The sequence below is a fragment of the Leguminivora glycinivorella genome, chromosome 7 (assembly GCF_023078275.1).
Source record: "Leguminivora glycinivorella isolate SPB_JAAS2020 chromosome 7, LegGlyc_1.1, whole genome shotgun sequence".
Classification (NCBI taxonomy): Eukaryota; Metazoa; Arthropoda; class Insecta; order Lepidoptera; family Tortricidae; genus Leguminivora; species Leguminivora glycinivorella.
The window spans coordinates 14,289,913-14,310,137 of record NC_062977.1 but is presented as its reverse complement, the minus strand read 5'-3'; the positions used below and the strand labels follow the sequence as shown (position 1 = coordinate 14,310,137).

Genomic DNA, 20,225 nt, shown 5'->3' with positions numbered 1-20,225 from the left:
ATCACACATCATCGAGTAGATACTATACCGGTTTGAGGTCGTCGAGCTGGCAATGTCTCAGCGCGAGTCCGCACACGCGGTGCTGCTGCAGCGCCGCGCAGCACGGCGCCGCGCCCGCGCCCAGCGCCGCGCTCACAATACTGCAGACCCGATCGACGGACAGCGTTGAGAGACGGATGTTTGATATGTCCATCTGTGTACAAAAGTGTATGGAAGTGTATGCAAATATGGGATAATTGTATTGTGGAAACAAGCCGTTGACAGTGTAGCAAGTGGCTTGATTATGATGATGATGATTTTCACCCAGTGTATGCACATAGATGTGTACACTGGACTGTGACTTGGCTTATGTTCTATAATTTATTTATTAGTAAAACCAAAGAGGATAGAGTATTATAGAGAGTTACTGTCGAAGTAAAATGTGTAATCACAGTGCTTACTATACACAGGCTTAAAACTTTTGAACCTCAGTTTTGACAATTTGGCCCTTATTCTTAGCTTGATATGTGTTAAAATGTCATCCATAGCGCCATCTAGCTGAGCGTACCCTAAAGGTGTAATGCCATCTAGGCCACCATACCTTTTTCTGTATGGTACTGAGGTACGTTTTTTTCTTAAACTTTATTTGTCTATACGGAGTTATATATGTCTTTGTAAAACACATTTTTTACGTGACATTAACACATAAAAAAACTGAAAACATTATTAAAATTATACAATTGATTAGAGCGATGACATGACAGTGTGGCTCCATTGCGTCGTTTGCTCCGGTGTAGGATTTGGCAGGTTCCCCCGGAACCGCCGAAAAACCACACCTTTCCGCCAGAAGTCTGCGCTTGCAATGGTGTCCTGCAGCGGTCGCGGCACGTGCGCCACAAACGAAAGTACACGTAATGATAGTGACGTAGCATTCATAATAAGGCTTTACCAACGCAGGGAAGCCGTTCCTCAACACAGTGTAGGGGTTAGTCGTGGTGCCTGTGACGACGGGCGGCGGGTAGTGCGGCATTCATTATGATACGCACATAGACCTGTTGGCTGAGGCTCAAGATTGTGTATTATAGAGCATTCTATAATACACAAGTTAACAAACTAGTGACTTACCAACGCAGGGAAGGCGTTTCTCAGCACAGTGTAGGGGTTAGTCGTGGCGCCCGTGACGGCGGGTGGCGGGTAGTGCGGCATGGGTTGAGGCATGAAACCGTTGCCCGTGTTCACCCAGCCTACGCACATAGATGTGTGCGGCGCCGCGGCTTGACTCGGAGGAGATATGCGCTGTGAAGATGAATTTCGTTAATTGTAACTGTATGAAAGGAGGCAGAATTTGACAAGTGGTTCTGTGTGAAAATTAAGTCTAACAATTTTACTTAAGGTTGTAAATCAAGTGTCTTTGTGTGCTATAAACCTAGCATGTTTATTTCGAGCGTTGAATGAAAAGTGCGACTTAAAAAGGAGAATAGAGAAACGGCATCGCTTCAGACATGTTTCTTGACAAACCTATTGTCTATAAATAGACAAAAATGGAGAGACTCCGTCTTATTTCTCACTTCGGTAGATATGAATTAATGTTGGTAGGAAGGAAACGTGGTCTTTATCAAGAATAAAAAAACAACACTTTAGAAGGATTTTTTTTTTTATGTATTTATGACCTTGTAAGTATCTTAATCATCAAGTCTCTTAAGGTTCCCCGGTTGTAATATCGCGTTCGATACCAACGTGGTTTACACCTCTCAGGATCTTGAAGAAACCTTTTTCGCCCCAGTGAGGGTTCCACGAGTTGGCACACAACCAGTACTTGACCCCGTTTTCCACCCCCCATCCCAAAATTCTCACAGCGTGATCACCTTGAGAATCTCCATATACGTTCGAGTATATTCCGCTTTTGTAATGAAAGAAGTCAGAATATACACTCATTGAAGCCGTAACAGGACCTTTAGTATATAATTCAGCTTTGATATTTTCTTCTCCTCTACGTCATAAACTGTTCTGCCGCGATGCTTGTCTTTGTTATACTCTACATTATAACCAGATTGGCAGTTCTTGGTGCATATGGGTGTTTTATCAGTATTATGGCACTGTGGGCCGGGTATATCGCTGCTATGCTCGCAAGGCGGGATCTCGTAAGGCATGCACCCTTGTGCCGAATTGTATGCCCCTCCAGATACAATACCTACATCTTGCCAGTATTCAAAAGGTTTGCTGTGCATTCCACTGACACAATCTCCGCAATACTGACAACAACTCAGCACATCCTGAACTGAAAAGTGGATTTTTTGTGTTCCATTAGAATGTATGCAAACTCTATCCGTTATGACGTCGACTGCCCCGAAGGCCCAGCAGCTGCCGCAAGATCCTTGGTCACTGATTTCATTCAAACTTTGGCAATAAGGCTATTTGTCTCTGGGGTCGAAGTTTTCTGGTAAACTGGCAATTAGGTCTTCTCTATAGCTTTGTGCAAGAGGCCTCGGTATTTTTAGTGGATCCCTGACTGTTCCCAATAATCCTTTGACGTAAGCGAGAGAGTCTAATGGAAAGTTTCGACCGGCTTTCCAAGAATTTTGTTTTGAGTTGATCAGAGATATGATCTCATCGGAGAGAGGGTGAAGAGAATTCTCAGTACTTGCAAATACAGCAACGATGAGTAAATTTGCGACTGTGATCAGAAGAGACATCTTTACGTTACGGGGCGTTAGCGAAGTGAATTATAGTATGGGGGAGAGTGTTTAAATACTTTGCTGCTTTTGTGAAAGTGTGTAATACATTTCAAAATGCGTAATAAAGATAACAAATCAATATATGAATTATTCGACGTTAATAAAATAAAATATTTAAGTAGATAAGGATTTTGTATAAAGTATATACAACAACACACAACCCCATAAAAACTTTGACATTAAAATACACAGCTGCTGTAAAAAGGTACAAAATTGCTGCCAGCAAACATGTCCTACTATATTAAAAGTTGACAGCACTAAATATCTGGGTGTCTTCGTGGATCGAGGACTTTCTTGGTACCAACACCTCGAATATGTTATTTTACGACTACGAAAGCTTAATTGGATCTTTAAGAACTTGAGACATGTGGTGCCAAGAACTACCCCGAGTCCGCAAGGCTATAGTAGAGACCTTTTAAAAGAAATATACATATCGTTGGTTCAGTCCGTAATAACTTATTGTTTACCCGTTTGGGGAGGCGCCGCTAAGACACGCTTCATTGATGTAGAGAGAGCGCAGCGAAGTCTCCTCAAAATTATGTACTTCAAGAAGATGTCGTTCTCGACTGACAAGCTTTACCAACTATGTAACTTGCTTAGTGTTAGGAAATTATATGTACTAACCTGTGTTTTGAGAAAACATAAAACTACAACTTTCGACAGTAACCTTATGATAAAGCGGAGGAGAGACACTGTAATGCAAGTTCCAAAAACCCACACCACTTTTGCCAGTAGACAATACAATAAACAATCAGCACATTTATACAATACTTTAAACAAAGAATTAGATATATACCCTAAGCCTCAATATGATGTAAAAAAGAAGATAACTACTTGGATAGAATGTAAAAATTATGAACAGGTGGAAGACCTACTAGGATACGTAGTGTAGCCTCACCACACACACACACACACACACACACACACACACACACACACACATATACACACACACACACACACACACGTACGCATGCGCTCAGATTTATATTATAGAAACTTAGTAATATGTACTTAGTAATACTACGTAAATGGAAGAGCGGTGCCTCCTAGCACAAGTTATTTTGTAAATAACTTAAAAGGAGACACCAGCCACTGTATTAATTGTACTTTTTTGAACAAATAAATAATTTTTGATTTTTTTTTTTTTTTTTTTTTTTGATATTGACGTACGCGTAGCTCTTCGTTATGCGGTCGATATCTAAAACTACAATTTATTCGTCATACGGGTACCTTTTTCTAGCATTCCAAATTTAATCGTCCACGTGGAAGTTCACATATTTAATGTCCCCAAAGAGTTACTGTCAAAGTAAAATGTGTAATCACAGTGCATAGACTGCCATCTCTCGACACAGGTTTAAAACTTTTGAACATCAGTTTTGACAATTTGGCCCATATTCTTAGCTTAAGTGTTAAAATGTTGAATATTAATATGCGACATCTAGCCGAGCGTCCCCCAAAGGTGTATCGCCATCTAGGTCACGGTACCTTTTTCTGTATGGTTTTGAGGTACGTTTTTTTCTTAGACTTTATCTGTCTATACAGAGTGACATATGTCTTTGATACTATTGATTAGGATTACAAAACATCCAATTCAATGTCTATAAAAACAAATAAATCTACATATTCTATTACTTATTCTTACTTACTATATTTTCATCTACTTACATGTTTCCTGTGGAAGACTTTGTTGTGCGGTTGTCGTGTGTGCGGCGTCCAAATAGCACCATTCAACTCATCCTCCATGCCTGACTGAAGCTGCTCTTCTGTTAATAGAACAAGTACACATTAATATAGCTATAGGGTTACTTTATTCAACACCTACAAACTCAAAAGTATAAATGAAGAGATGACTATCAAGATCGACTGTAACAAACTGAGCCTTACGAGTTATAAAGAATAGTTCTTAGTCCAAAACCTTATTTGGAACAAATCAAAGCTTGCTTCATTATAGCTCACGTTACACAAGTGTTATTTGGGCTATTTTTTTCAAAGTTGTCCACCCCACTTTTTTTTGGATTTGGAAATTTTTATGTGGTTTCCACTCAGAATCGCGAGCTCTTTCAATTCTAATAGGAGAAAAAAAGTGACCCAAGGTTTTTCCCCATTCCGTTACCATTTTTTCATACATTTTCGACAAAATGTATGGAAATCTTGGGACATTTTTTTTTCTCCTATCAAGATCGAAAGTCCTCGCGATTCTGAGTATTAATCGCGTAAAAAATACCCATGTTACAAAAAAAATGGGGTGGACAACTTTGAAAAAAAAAAAAAAAATGGCCCATTTACCTTTGATGACCTTCTTGATGTAAGGGTCCAAGTTGATGGTGAATGGTAGGAAGATCTTCAGGTCAGCTGCGGTGAGGGTAGAGCGATGGAAGCTGAGGAACACCTCCAGCTTTCGCTCGTCGCGGTCCAGCTCCATTAGGGAGCTGGATTCACGAAGGCCGTTTAGGTGAGGTTTCACTCTGGAACAAGAATTTAGGTATTAGGGCCCATTTAGACGGTACGAGAACTCGCATACTAGTTTTATTACATTGCAGTATTTGATGGCCGTGCAAAATTGTATAGCACCCTCAACAGCCCGCAATGTAACTAAAATAGCATGCGAGTTCGCACGCCGTCTAAATCAGACTCTAATATCATTAAACCTGACACCGTGTACCTTTGAATATTAGTCTCATGTTTTTATACTATATGACATTTGTCAAATCGTCACTACTTTGAAAAAAACTCGTATCTTTTTCAGTCCATAAAAAGAGAAAAGTAGTAACTATATGCACGGAATGTATATGTGAATTACTGCTTTTGACTGGTTTAAGTGTCACGCGGACCGTCCGCGCGGAGCGATCCGCACCGGACTAATATGTATGAAGTTCAGGGAGCGTTTTAAAGTGGCGCGAACGGATCCGCGCGGACGACAACATCAACTTCATACAAATTACGGCCCAGCCACGACATTGGTCTAAGCGCGTTAGTCGCGCGGATCGCTCCGCGCGGACCGTCCGGACACTAAAACCAGCTTGCGCCAACTCCTAAAAACTTCAGGAAATATGATAGTGGGAGTCGGTAGGTGATCAAGATCATATTCCAGGGTCCTACGAAGATATACATTTTACTCGGCGTCAGGTGACAACAGTGGGTACAGTCGAGTTCATAAATATGTGTACATTTTTTCACCTTATTGCAACGAATTAAGATGAAGAAATGTACACATATTTTTGAACTCGACTGTACTAGTCGAACACGATAATAAACTTACTTCTCGTAGATGTGCTTGAGCGACTTGCTATCGTCGATGTGCTCCTCATACGTCTCGTGGTGGTAGATGATCCAGGAGGTTCGGAACGGCCACTGCTCCGTGAGGTTCACCCAGGACGCTAGCTGGTACCAGTTGAACTCAATTTGGAATGCTTTCATTAGACGACCTGGAAGCAAGAATGACTGGTTAGCTAAAATTGAACACATTATTTTAAATAAACACACACCGGTTTGTTTCTTTGATTCACGTCGTTGAAGTAATCATCAACTTCTTAAGTCTGCAGCTATGGAGGCCGGAGGCAGGTGCAGCTCGGAGCTACTGAAGACTCTACAGACTCGGGATGAGACGGGTCTCACCAGTAACATACAGCACATTCATAAGCCGCCGAACTCCTCTGATTCACATCACCAAAGTAGTCATCCGTCACGGCTCAGCCACGACATTGGTCAAAGCGCGACAGCGGTGAGCGGCGGCCATACATAGAAACAGCGATGGGACTTTTCATTCGCACGTATGGCTGCCGCTCACCGCTGTCGCGGTTAGACCAATGTCGTGGCTGGGCCGTCAGCACTTAGCAACACTCTCTCAAGACGGCAGCGTCACCTGCTGTCTGTGTAACCTAGAAGCGACTGACGCTATAAACTCGAGCGGAGATGGACAATTACTTTTAAAATAGCGGAGAGAGTTTCTCTTACCAGTAACATATAGCACGTTCATAATCCGCCTCATACTCCTCGGATTCACATCGCTAAAGTAGTCATGAGTCAGCAACACTCTCCCAAGATCCGCCGCCGTGGCCGCTGGCGCCGCTCGGTGCAACCCAGAAGCTACTGAAGATACGGACTCGGGATGAGACGAGTCTTACCAGTAACATACAGCACGTTCATAAGCCGCCTCATACTCCTAGGATTCACTTCGCTAAAGTAGTCATGAGTCAGCAATACTCTCCCAAGATCCGCCGCCGTGGCCGCTGGCGCCGCTCGGTGTTACCCAGAAGCTACTGAAGATACGGACTCGGGATGAGACGAGTCTTACCAGTAACATATAGCACGTTCATAAACTGAAGATACGGACTATGAGACGAGTCTTACCAGTAACACATAGCACGTTCATAAGCCGCCTCATACTCCTAGGATTCACATCGCTGAAGTAGTCATCGGTCAGCAACACTCTGCCAAGATCCGCAGCCGTGGCCGCTGGCGCGCTCGGTGTAACCCAGATGCTAAAAGAAGTTACGGACTCGGGATGAGACGGGTCTTACCAGTAACATATAGCACGTTCATAAGCCGCCTCATACTCCTAGGATTCACATCGCTGAAGTAGTCATCGGTCAGCAACACTCTCCCAAGATCCGCCGCCGTGGCCGCTGGCGCCGCTCGATGTTACCCAGAAGCTACTGAAGATACGGACTATGAGACGAGTCTTACCAGTAACATATAGCACGTTCATAAGCCGCCTCATACTCCTAGGATTCACATCGCTGAAGTAGTCATCGGTCAGCAACACTCTGCCAAGATCCGCAGCCGTGGCCGCTGGCGCCGCTCGGTGTAACCCAGATGCTAAAAGAAGTTACGGACTCGGGATGAGACGGGTCTTACCAGTAACATATTGCACGTTCATAAGCCGCCTCATACTCCTAGGATTCACATCGCTGAAGTAGTCATCGGTCAGCAACACTCTCCCAAGATCCGCCGCCGTGGCCGCTGGCGCCGCTCGGTGTTACCCAGAAGCTACTGAAGATACGGACTATGAGACGAGTCTTACCAGTAACATATAGCACGTTCATAAGCCGCCTCATACTCCTAGGATTCACATCGCTGAAGTAGTCATCGGTCAGCAACACTCTCCCAAGAGCTACCGAAGCTACAGACTCGGGATGAGACGGGTCTTACCAGTAACATATAGCACGTTCATAAGTCGCCTCATACTTCTCGGATTCACATCGCTAAAGTAGTCATCAGTCAGCAACACTCTCCCAAGATCTGCAGCCGTGGCAGCAGGAGCAGCTCGATGTAACCCTGAAGCTACAGACGATGCTACAGATTCGGAGGGGCGGAGACGCCGGGCGCGGGCCGCGGCGGCCGCGCTTAGCTCTTTGGTCGGTTGGTTTTTGATGCGCTCTTGGCTAGACATTAGTTCGGATGTTGAGGATAGACGGCGGGCTGATACCTGAGAAAAAAGGTGTATCAATTGAGCACAGACGTCAACAGCCGTATAGAAGTCACTTTGCTATACTATCATGGCCGATATTTTATAAATTTCGAGCAAACAAAATATTTTAAAATCAATATACACTGGCATAGAAGCGATGGTGGCCTAGCGGTAAGAGCGTGCGACTTTCGATCCGGAGGTCGCGGGTTCGAACCCGGCTCGTACCAATGAGTTTTTCTAAAACTATGTACGAAATGTCATTTGATATTTGACAGTCGCTTTTCGGTGAAGAAAACATCGTGAGGAAACCGGACTAATTCCAATAAGGCCTAGTTACCCTTCGGGTTGGAAGGTCAGATGGCAATCGCTTTCGTAAAAACTAGTGTCTTCGCCAAATCTTGGGATTAGTTGTCAAAGCGGACCCTAGGCTCCCATGAGCCGTGACAAATGCCGGGATACGGCAAGGAGGATGAAGAATATACACTGGCATAGATGCAGTTGAATGTTTAACTAGGTAGGTGCCTACTTCCAACAGCAGACAATTTGATGAATTTCATTATCTAAATATGTACAATCAGATTCCTGTATATGTTAGCCATTGACAAAGTGACGTTTTTATATCTGTAATTTACCAGTACAGATTTTTGACTTACTGAAATCCATACCCTAGTCTAATGATTTGTCCACATAGAATAACACTTACAGAACGCTGCATGCTTGCAGAGAAGTCGTCGGTCGCAATAGCTTGTATGCGTTTCGCAGCCGTCTGTTGTGCGGTTTTGACGCGGCGGAGCGCAGAGTTCTGAAGGTAGAACGGCAACTGAACCATATTTCGGAGGTAATCCCAGCCGCCAATATTGCTCTCGGAGAATGCGCGTCGGCTGTTCACTTCCACTGCCTGGACGAAAGAAGGTGGAAAGATTTAAGGGCGTTTTAATAAATGTTTGTAAGAATGTTAGCTGTACAAGTGTACATATTCACTTTTCGCTCAAAGTACACGTATTTATCGTAGTAACTATATTGATACACTACAGAGTTCGTTGGAAAATTACCCAGTATTCTCGTAGACCTACTTTATTTTTATTAACGCTGAAGACTTCGGTTTAGGCATCTTTTATCTAGAAATTTTAGAAAATACATTATTACTCGTGTAACATTGATAGTCATATGTTTTTTTGTAAATTTAGAATATAAGATAAATTACGTACGCTATGATTTTATTAGACAATATTCGCAGACTATTAGGTACACTACACACAGAAAACTATCAACAATGTTAAGTCCTCGTATGATAGTGGTATTCAAAAATTGGCAATATTTACATGGAGTCGGTATTCTCACAATAGTCAAAGTTATGTACATTTTGAGCAAAACATATTGTCACGCGGTATTTATATTGTCCAGTTATAAATATATTCGGAGTTTTGTTGTTCATGAATAATTTTGGATAAAAACACGACAATGCATGCTACATCAAGATATCATATCAATCCGATCCAAATGGAAATACTAAAACATTAACACATAAAAATAGAAAAAAAAAACACAGGTAATATTTATAAAGGATCCATTAATACAATGTTGAGTGTCAAAGTACAGTAAAAGTTCACTAAAAATGTTTATAGGTATTAGAGTCACAACACTTAGCGATTCAAAATCATTTCAGTCCATCGCGTACCTAATGTTATTCTGATCTGAGACAGCAGAAATCAAGTGTGTAGTCAAGACCGGCTACTCATTAGATTTTAAACTGACGTCGTCTCATACTATATTTTTATAGTATTGTAAGACACTATAGTAGCCATAACACCAAATGTGTCCGATTGTACAAATTTCTAATGGGGAGGCACACTCAAAGAATATGACAGATGGCACCACCTTTCCATTGCAGATGTCATACGTGAGAGCGAGAAGATGATATTTTTTTCTCTCTCTCACATATGAATGACAGTGACATACCGATTGGCGGGATAAAATGTCAGTCTGTCTCCTCATTGCTTCTCTACAATTGTGTCGCTTAACTTCAAAACTGTGTAAATCCATTCTGCTATAAGGTAGATTATCTTTCAGATCATATAATATTTTTTATTCGACATTTAAATATTCTTGAACGCAACCACATTTTTCGTAATTGAAAACCGGCTTATTTTCTATTTCTCTTGTCTATGGCATGTTTGACATTTGTAAACTTTTGACGAAACTTTTTGAACTAAGTATTTTAGTGTCGTGTAGTTTATTTTAATTCGACGTTATTGTGCAAAAACTTAAGTAATTATAAGTGAGTCTGGTGAACTATGTACTTCCGAAGAAATCAAGGCTATGGCGATCAAAGTGACTGACAATTCGTTACCTGAAAAGTCGGATAAAGCGCACCAAAAATGTTATGATTGTTTTGAAATGGAAATTGCAACAAAATTTTTCAACTTTCTCTGAAACCGCGTTGTTGGCATATTTTGAAGAATTGTGCAACAAGTTCTCGCCATCAACATTGTGGACAGAATATAATAGTTAAGATCCACACAAATATTCCCATTCATTATATGAAGTAGGTAAGCAACCCATTTTATTATTCTCGAATAGGTATTTATTTGGCTGGCGTAGAAAAAGTATAGTATACAATCGTAACATTATGAAGGCTATAAAAGTCTCGTACCATACTTAGGCCACTCGGCAAGCCTCGTGACCTAACCGCGGTACTCAACTTTTATAGCCTTCATAACGTTACCGTTATATAATATACTATTTAAGTATTCAACCTTAAAGCATAATGGATTTACCCAGGTGACACAATTCTGCGGTGTAAAGTATGGTGACTCCCATTATTACAGTCAAAAGAGGAAATATACATCGGAATGGACGAAAATCATGCAAAACTCCAAAGGTTTGCACAACACCAAGCTAAGGTTACACCACCGGCGACTAACCTCCATCCAAGCAACCTGCACATACGAAGCGGTTAACTATCTGTACGTGTCACATGCCGGGTGATACTGATATCATGTCATTAGTGAGATGCGAGAGAGCGTAGGCCTATAGTAACTTCTGCAGTTTGGTTATTAGGGCTGTTTTAGACGTAGTTTTGAGACAAGGCGGCTAGCCGCGTATCACAACAACAGTCCGCATTGTATCTAAAACTGCATGCGAGATTGCGTCTAACGGCTCAGCCACGATATTGGTCTAAGCGCGACAGCGGTGAGCGGCAGCCATACGTGCGAATGAAAAGTCCCATCGCTGTGTCTCGCTCCAATGTATGGCCGCCGCTCACCGCAGTCGCGCTTAGACCAATGTCGTGGCTGAGCCGTAAATGAGACTTAAGCGTAGCAGGGATTGGTGCAATTACAATGTGTTGAATTTTGCGGCGAATTTAAAAGGCGACAGTGGCGGGTGGCGGCCATAGGTTAGAACGAGACAAAGCGATGCGAACCTTTCGTTCGTACTTATGAACGCCGCTCGCCGCTGTCGCCTTGGTGCGTTTTCACATTATCCGATCCGATATCGGATGTCGGACCAATAGATATCCCATATATTACAGGCGCCATCTTGGATTTTTTCCATTAATATTCTTCCGACATCCGATATGGAATCGGATAGTGTGAAAACGGACTTAGACCAATGTCGTGGCCAGGCCGTAAGTGCGTTTTCACATTATCCGATCCGATATCGGATGTCGGACCGATATCTCATACATTACAGGCGCCATCTTGGATTTTTTCTATTGAAATCCTTCCGACATCCGATATCGGATCGGATAATGTGAAAACAGTCTAAGACTCAGTGTAATTGCACCTCCTGAATCTGCTTTATAGTTAATCGGAAGAAACAATGTTCCACATTAGCATTATTAAAGAATGCAGTTATTGAGAACACTAACTAATAATACATCGATTAATGAGGATATATTAAAATTATCAAATAAAAAATTTACTGTATTTAATAAGACATAATAATTTGGAGTAAAAATATGAGGGACATTTAGGCTGCAATAAAGGCCTTTATTTTCAACTCTTGTTCCCAAAAATCTAAAGGTTCCCTAAGTAATTACGCTACGATCTCTATGCATAACAACTTTACTGTTGAACTAACTAAAGCAGGATGAAAGTAAACTACTTATTCAAAACTAACTACACTTGGGAGTAATACAAGTAGTGTTCCAGATGTAATATGTACCTATATATTTCAGTGTTGATCAAGGATTATATTTGGGTATAAAATACGTAGAATCGGGAGTTTCTATTATTGAAATTTTACACAACAATAAACTTCAAGTACGATTACTTCTAATTCGTTAAGGGGCCCACTGAGGATTAATCCGCCTGACGGCAACGGCGTATCAGAATGAAAAGTGTCAGCTCCGAAGAGCTGATAGGCCCTTGTTTTCCGCCGGACGGAACGTAAGTAGTCTTTAGTGGCGTCAAAACGATAGTGAAAATTTACTAGCGGTTTAGCACAATCTATCTCAAATTTGAGGCATAAATTTATTTCAGGCTACATATTATAAAATAAATGTACAGATGTAGTTACGAAAAGCTTTTCCTTCGTATTTTTCCGGAAACGTTCGTATTTGTCATGCATGTTCAGACAGTGTTAGTACGTCTTGTACTGAGACTGACTGAAATGAGCGTTTCTTTTTTTTCGCCACTTTTATGAAATGTGATATTTTTGAAAAAGCTTTTTCAATCCTAGTAGTTAAAAAAGTCGTCCATCACGATTTTTCTTATTTTGTTACCATTTTCCGTACATGTTGTGTGGGGTAACAAAAATGTATGGAAATTCTGAGACACTTTTTGTCTCCCGGAGAGATTAAAAGTACTCGTGATTCTGAGTACAATTGACCTAAAATTCCCTAAAAAAATCAAAATAAAAAAATGGCAAAAAAAAAAAAAGTAAGAAATGCTCAAATAGCATGACACGTTCGTACGTTTCCGTAGGAATACGAAGGAAAACCTTTTCGCAGTTTTCGCACTACATCTGTAACTTTGCTAAGTCATAGAAACGCCTCCTAAAACAGATTATCACGTGACAAAGTTCAACTCACCTTGCTAATAATATGCGGGTCTATAGCCAGCAGCAGTATGAAGGGACTCTTCGGGTCTGAGCAGAGGGCGTACACCGCGTTGAGTAGGGCCAGAACTTTCTCCTGTTCGCAGCTGTCTAGAGCGTCTACGACCACGACTAGGCGAGTCTGCTGGCCGGTGAATGCGTCGAGGCACGATACCTGGATGGAATTGAATTTAAATTAATATTTATTGAAGAATAGTGCGCATGGATGTAGGATGAATAATAGGGAACTTGACTGTATTTCAAATAAAATATTTTATACCATGCACGAAATAAAACATCAGATAATTATAAGAAAAACATTGACAGAAGTATTTTTAAATTCAATTTCTATTTAATGAGTCAGGTAGAAATATATAAAGTAACTGAGTTGACCGTGACGTCACTCAATCCGATTTCATACAAATTCCATATTAACAAGTCGTTCAAATTCGTTTTGACAGTTCTTAAAAACAAGCTGTTTTGACTAGGAGGCAAGTAGCCTATTGTTACGGATGAAAATATGCCGAGAGATAAATAAGAGAAGAGAAAGTGGCTACACTGAACACCGTGTGCGTGAGAGGGGAGTCTGCACACGCGGTCCCATTATAGGTATGCCGCAGCGCCAGCGTGGGCGCGTCGCGGCGCAGGGCTCGCGCGAGGCGAGCGCGCGGCGGCAGCAGCAGCGCCAGCAGCACGCGGCCCCACGTGTACAGGTGGCGAGCGGCACGTGGCTACACTCACCGTGTGCGTGAGAGTCTGCACCTCGGGCCGCAGCGCCAGCGTGGGCGCGTCGCGGCGCAGGGCTCGCGCGAGGCGAGCGCGCGGCGGCAGCAGCAGCGCCAGCAGCACGCGGCCCCACGTGTACAGGTGGCGAGCGGCACGTGGCTACACTCACCGTGTGCGTGAGAGTCTGCACCTCGGGCCGCAGCGCCAGCGTGGGCGCGTCGCGGCGCAGGGCTCGCGCGAGGCGAGCGCGCGGCGGCAGCAGCAGCGCCAGCAGCACGCGGCCCCACGTGTACAGGTTGGCGAGGAGCACGCCCCCGGCCACGGCGCACGCGCCGATCATCAGCCCCTGTTGGATTTCACGCCGCCTGATCGACGACGACCCAATCTCACTGAGTCGTCAGTTTAACATTCACTTTTATGAACTAGGCTAATGTCAGATCTCGATTACGATAAAACAGGCATTCCGCCAGAATAACAACTTGTGTCGGGGACTTGACGTATTCTAAAAGTTATATAAATAACACTAAATACATCTGAGAAATATACTGCCAAAATACGACATGAGCTGTTATGACACCAAATACTGACGTCTAAATAAATAAATTACCGATTCTTAGGAATGCCTTTCAAATTATTTTTACAGGGTTAAAAATTGTCATGGGTATATATAATTTTTGTTGTTTAAATTGATTTAATCCATAATAGAAGAATAAAAGTAACCTAACGCAAATTCAACATATGCAAAAAAATCTAACAATGGATCAATATAGTGTCTGAAATTCTACACAGAGCTTACGAAATACGATTCTTCAAATACTTGTGAAAACGCTAAGAAAGCGATTTTGTGTCTGACAATATTTCATGACTTGGGAAACAAATTGGCCGTATATTTTCTTTAGGGACATTCCAGTGGAATTGACTACAACTAATCTTAAAAACAAAAGAAAAAGAAAAATATATGATCCATCGGTTGCTTACTGTGCGCCGTTGTTGGGTTCGGTAAAGTACATCACTAGGACGCATAGACCCACGAGGATGCAAGTAAAGCAGATCTCGAACGTCACGATGTGAGGGATGCAGCACACTCGACGCCATCTGCAATTTTACGACTTTTAGGATTTGATTTTGAACCTCAACAGAAAGGAGAGTAGTCCGAAATGATATACAAAGCTGCCCTTGAAACGCGCTGTCTGTTAGGTTTAGGCGGAGTTTGTACCACTCCGCGGTTAAACCAAACTGACGGTTGTTTGACAACTTAATTCTAGCCAGCTTCTGGCTTGTCATTCAAGATCTTACAAAAATAAATCATTTGCTATCTCAAAGGAATCTAAAATGTAAGAATGCAAAAACCTGTCAGTTACTTTCATCTCGATGTTGAAAAGACCAGTCTCTTGGTCTAAAAGCGCGTGTGAGCCTGTTACAATTGTATTGACACTCCAGCGCCTCGGCAAAACTCGCGATCATTTGTACCGCATAACCATCGCCTCACCCTCCTGACTGCCTCGTCTAAAACAACTTGGTTTCAACACTTAAATGGCATAATCATACTTTACTTCCAACCTGAGAACCCTGACGTAGAAGACTGGTCTAGGTGTGAAAGCCAGCGCGAGTCTAGAACAAGGGCATTTTCAGAATTTGGGACCCCCCCTCCCCCCAATTAGCGTAAGTTGTTAAGAGGGGGTAGAGCAGGGAGAATTTTCAGAATCTGTCAAATTACCCCATTACACACACAAACACCCTTCACTCACACTACCTCAATTTACTGTGAAAGGTCAGTGACCCTTAATTTTTTTCAAGTGTTATTTTGAGTTTGTAGTCAACTACTGACCTCATTTGGGAAATTAAAACTGTAAAAAAGGTAGCATACAAGAAGACAGAGAAAACAGAGAAAAAATACGCGTCATATAGCTTTCCTTATCTGTTCATGTCTCATGTGACTTTAATTTACCTAAATATGTAGATAACGTTCCTTACTCAGTTGATTGTTTACCTAGGTGTATTTCAAATAACTTTGCACTTCATTTTGCGTTAATTTTCTATACTTAGATAAAAAAATCGTCAGCCTGGCCTAACCCGCAAACATTATTCAAAGACGTGTTTGAAGGCCGATACCTCTAGGCAGACAATTATGGTCGCGTGATAAATGATAAAACACCAGCCCTATCGCACTATTTGTAAGTGCGATAGGGACGGCCCGATGTTTTATCATTTACCGCGCGACCATGATTGCCCTGCAGGTCTTCAGAGGCCGGTGCTGCGCATTACGTACCTATATACGGGTTGTATTAAAGACTATCAGATATTTTCTTTATTCTTTTTGGTCGTTAGGTTTTTTATCATTTATTTTAACAAAAATAAAGTATGTGTATAAAATAAAAACCTAATGAATAGAGTACAGAGCTAGCAGCAGTCAAGTCAGAGACACAAAGATAGACAGGGAATATCGACGCATATCTTATCCAATACCGCCATCGCCATCTGCATCAGACTTCTTACCCAATTTCCGAGTCTTTTCTCTTAATTTCAGTTCCTTGAGTCGAAAATGTTGAAACACATACTTAGTATTAAATAAAACACAAATACAAATAAAAATCACAATATAATTTTAAATTATGGCTTAGGCCTTGTACCAGTTGCAGTCGCCACGTCTGTAAAGCCCCTTGTAGTTTCTTTTAAATGGCTAAATACCTAGATGTCATGTCGTAAACATCTGTGATGTAACTGAAAATTAAAAAACATCGCTCAAAGATAAGGTTCAAATTAGCATGGCAAAAAATACAGTGCAGTCAAAATACCATCAAAATACGAAAAAGCATATGTCAATGTCAATATCACTGCCGTATGCCGTATTTCAGGCCATAAGGGCTGTTAGTAGTAGTAGTAGTAAAACACTTTATTGTACCAGAAAATAATACAACACACAGGAAAAAGAGCTTATTATAAGTACAAAGGCGAACTTATCCCTTTAAGGGATCTCTTCCAGTTAACCTTTGGGCTGTTTTCTCAAATATGAAAAAATCTCAAAAGCAGAACTTTAAAAAGACTTTCTAGGAAAATTATTTTGAACTTGATAGGTAGAACAATTTTTAAAAGTTGTACAAAAAAATCTGAACTAAGTTTGTAACTATATGGAAAGCATTTTTATATGGAAAGCATTTTTTATCTTAGATTGAATATTTTAGTATCGTAACGAATTTTCTTTCAAATAAAAAGAGAATTATTAGAATAGGTTGACGGTGTCTACCGTAAACTGGGTTACATTGACCAATTTGGGAATTTAAACTTCTCTAGCTTCTACATTTAATGGGTATTTTTACCCATTAAATGTAGGAGTTAGAGAAGTATAAATTACAAAATTGGTCAACGTAACGTAACTAAGAAAGAACAAAAATGGGACCATCAACTTTTCTACGACAAAAAATCTAAAAAGGTAACAAAATAAGTGATATCAGGATTATTGTTTTTCTGTCACGATGCCTGCACGTATCAAATGTTTCTTTTTAACCCAGTGGTTCACTGGTAGAGAATGCCTTAAGGCATTATGTCCACCATTTGTACTTATTTTTTTTTGTGCAATAAAGAATACATAAATAAATAAAATAATGTACGCAGAAAAAAAAACGATGTAATCAAACTTAAACTGACATTGGGGTTACTTAGATACACAATTTTTTTTTAATGATAATCGAATGTGATTTCCCTTACAGAAGTATTTTATCTCAAGAAAAGGTAAAAAAATTGTTCGCAGAGTCAAATATTACAACTCTTTAACGCTATTTTGGGGTTACTTTGATCGAGAATAAGAATTACCATCTTCAAAAAACCAACTTTATTTGCAATTGTTTCAATATTTATCAGAAGAAAAGATCAAATTATCAGCCTCAACAAGTACCGTGACATAATCAGACAATAATCAACTATGTGTCATTATGGTCAATGTACCCCATGCAAGTGATCAAAGACACCCCTTTGTCCAGAGTAAATCATTAGTAGTAAATACCTAGTTTGACTTTATGATACAAAATTCAATACAATGGTATAGCTAAACACATTTCTGGCAACCTAATATTCACTGTGAACCTTTTACTTTAATACCCACTACGTTAGTTTAGAAGTTTATTTAAACATGAAAAATAGCAACAAACTATGCTTTTATTTTGACACGTTATCCGCACTGCCCACGACCATACTTACTTATTCACCGCGTCAGAGCACCATCTAACTATAAAGGTTGGTTAAGGGTTATCATATGTGTAAATTTCATTACCGACTACTCATAACATATTAAATCCTTATTTTTTTGGTCAAATAAATATAATATGCTCGTGACAGGTCATATTTTGTTCGCAATCCGAAATAGTCAACCCTAGCACTTTTCCCTATTCACCCCTTCCCGACCCTATTCACCCCAACGTTAGGGTGAGCGAAAATTACTAAATAAAACGACATATTTTCAAAGACAAACCGAAGTTCACACTGCCGGAAGATTTTTTGTGTAAAAAATTAGCATGGCACATATAAAAAAACTGCTATCGACGTTCAAAAGTCGGTTTTGGCCCTATTCACCATAAATTACGTTAGTTTATACCCGTTCCGACCCCATGAACCCAAAATCTTCAGAAAACGATGTACTATGTAGCCCAATTTTATTTGGTATTTTGGAGGTAACTAGTAAAAATAATTTAGTTTTACAATTGTGCGAAAATAGATTCTCATTTGGCCGGTTTTTTAACCTGCAGGCCTGGTGGCCTAGTGGTAATAACGTTAGCTGCGTAAGCTGAAGACCCGGGTTCGATTCCCGGCTCAGCCACCGTGGGCATTGTCGTTTTTTCTTTCGTGTATGATATCTATTTCAATATATGTATGTATGTATGTGGACACTTTATTGTACATAAGACAAGTTAGGACATAAAAATACAGTATAGTTATGATGTACAAAGGCGATCTTATCCCTATAAGGGATCTCTTCCAACCTTTGAGCGAATTGAAAATTTATTATTTATATAAACTTGAAAAAGAACAAATCAAAAATTATTCAATAAAATAATTTTATTTCTTCCCTAGTTGTAAATAAATAAATAAATATTATAGGACATTCTTACACAGATTGACTGAGCCCCACGGTAAGCTCAAGAAGGCTTGTGTTGTGGGTACTCAGACAACGATATATATAATATACAAATACTTATATACATAGAAAACATCCATGACTCAGGAACAAATATCTGTGCTCGTCACACAAATAAATAATGCCCTTACCGGGATTCGAACCCGGGACCGCGGCGTAGCAGGCAGGGTCACTACCGACTGCGCCAGACCGGTCGTCAAGTTGTATAGTTTCATACTTATGATTTTTATTTAAAAGTAATCCGTTTATATTATAGCAACCATGGGTGATTTTTGCGGACTTAAGTAGAAACGTAGAGGTTGACAGAAGTGTGATTAATATTTCTAAGTGTTAATTTCATGTATCTAGTCTAACTACGAAGCAATACATTGACGTATAAATTGCGTCCATATACAGAGAGGTCATTCATAAAAATATCACTTTAGGTAAGTTATATATCTTTTATACAATGTGACAAGCATTGACCACACATCCCAATTCACCCCTCTTCCGACCCTAATCACCCCCTTCGTAAACCTGTTCACCCCCTTTCCTGATCCCATTCACCCCTCAGGCCGCGGATATTTATTCATCCCGTAAAAATTCCCCAACACAGTTGCATCGCTTTCTTCATGAAAACCATTATAAAAATGAAATATGTCTTATGATTTTCTGTTATACATAAACTTTAGAAGTGTATACACATTCAAAAGGATAATGAACGATTAAAATGTGTATAAATCCAATAAATTTGAACGTCAACTTTGATAGACATGAAACTGTAAATATATTATTTTCCTACTTTGCGGAAAATAGAAGGAATATGTCAAGAAATATAATAACATTATACACTATGTAACATAATTGCCGAAGATAAATCCTAAGGCTTATACATTACCTTCTATAGTACCTTTAATTTTCATGGTGTTTATTTTAAAAAAAGGAAGTGGTATTCGCGTGTAACCGCTATTTGATACCGGCTATGCTCTTAAATGGATCACCGGCATTAATGTTACATCCTGTATACTCCCGGAACCCTTTTCACCCCAAATTACGGTATTTATTAAATTGTCATCATGTAAAAGGTCGGAAACTACGGAACCCTACACTGACGCGCTCTTGGTCGGTTTTTCTTCTTAATGATATTTAAGAGATAATAAAAAATTACACCTCCCAATTTATAATAAGTTTTTTTTGCAAAAATTTCATTTTTGACACAAGCTAT

The 20,225-nt window shown here is 40.4% G+C and overlaps 1 protein-coding gene and 1 pseudogene across 7 annotated transcripts in view; both read right to left on the bottom strand.

The window, feature by feature from the left end:
- Positions 1–20,225, bottom strand: part of LOC125227730 (kinase D-interacting substrate of 220 kDa B) — an 89,659-nt gene that overhangs the window by 5,642 nt on the left and 63,792 nt on the right. For all 7 annotated transcript variants that reach the window (XM_048132035.1, XM_048132036.1, XM_048132037.1 and 4 more), the window contains exons 13-22: positions 14,872–14,988; positions 14,063–14,258; positions 13,163–13,342; positions 8,831–9,025; positions 7,869–8,145; positions 5,977–6,142; positions 5,004–5,182; positions 4,383–4,480; positions 1,105–1,275; positions 29–193 (exon numbers count right to left, since the gene is read on the bottom strand). In XM_048132035.1, the coding sequence (XP_047987992.1) occupies positions 29–193; positions 1,105–1,275; positions 4,383–4,480; positions 5,004–5,182; positions 5,977–6,142; positions 7,869–8,145; positions 8,831–9,025; positions 13,163–13,342; positions 14,063–14,258; positions 14,872–14,988 (1,744 nt within the window). The remainder of the gene's footprint in view (positions 1–28; positions 194–1,104; positions 1,276–4,382; positions 4,481–5,003; positions 5,183–5,976; positions 6,143–7,868; positions 8,146–8,830; positions 9,026–13,162; positions 13,343–14,062; positions 14,259–14,871; positions 14,989–20,225) is intronic.
- On the bottom strand, positions 1,284–2,692 carry LOC125227731 (annotated as a pseudogene).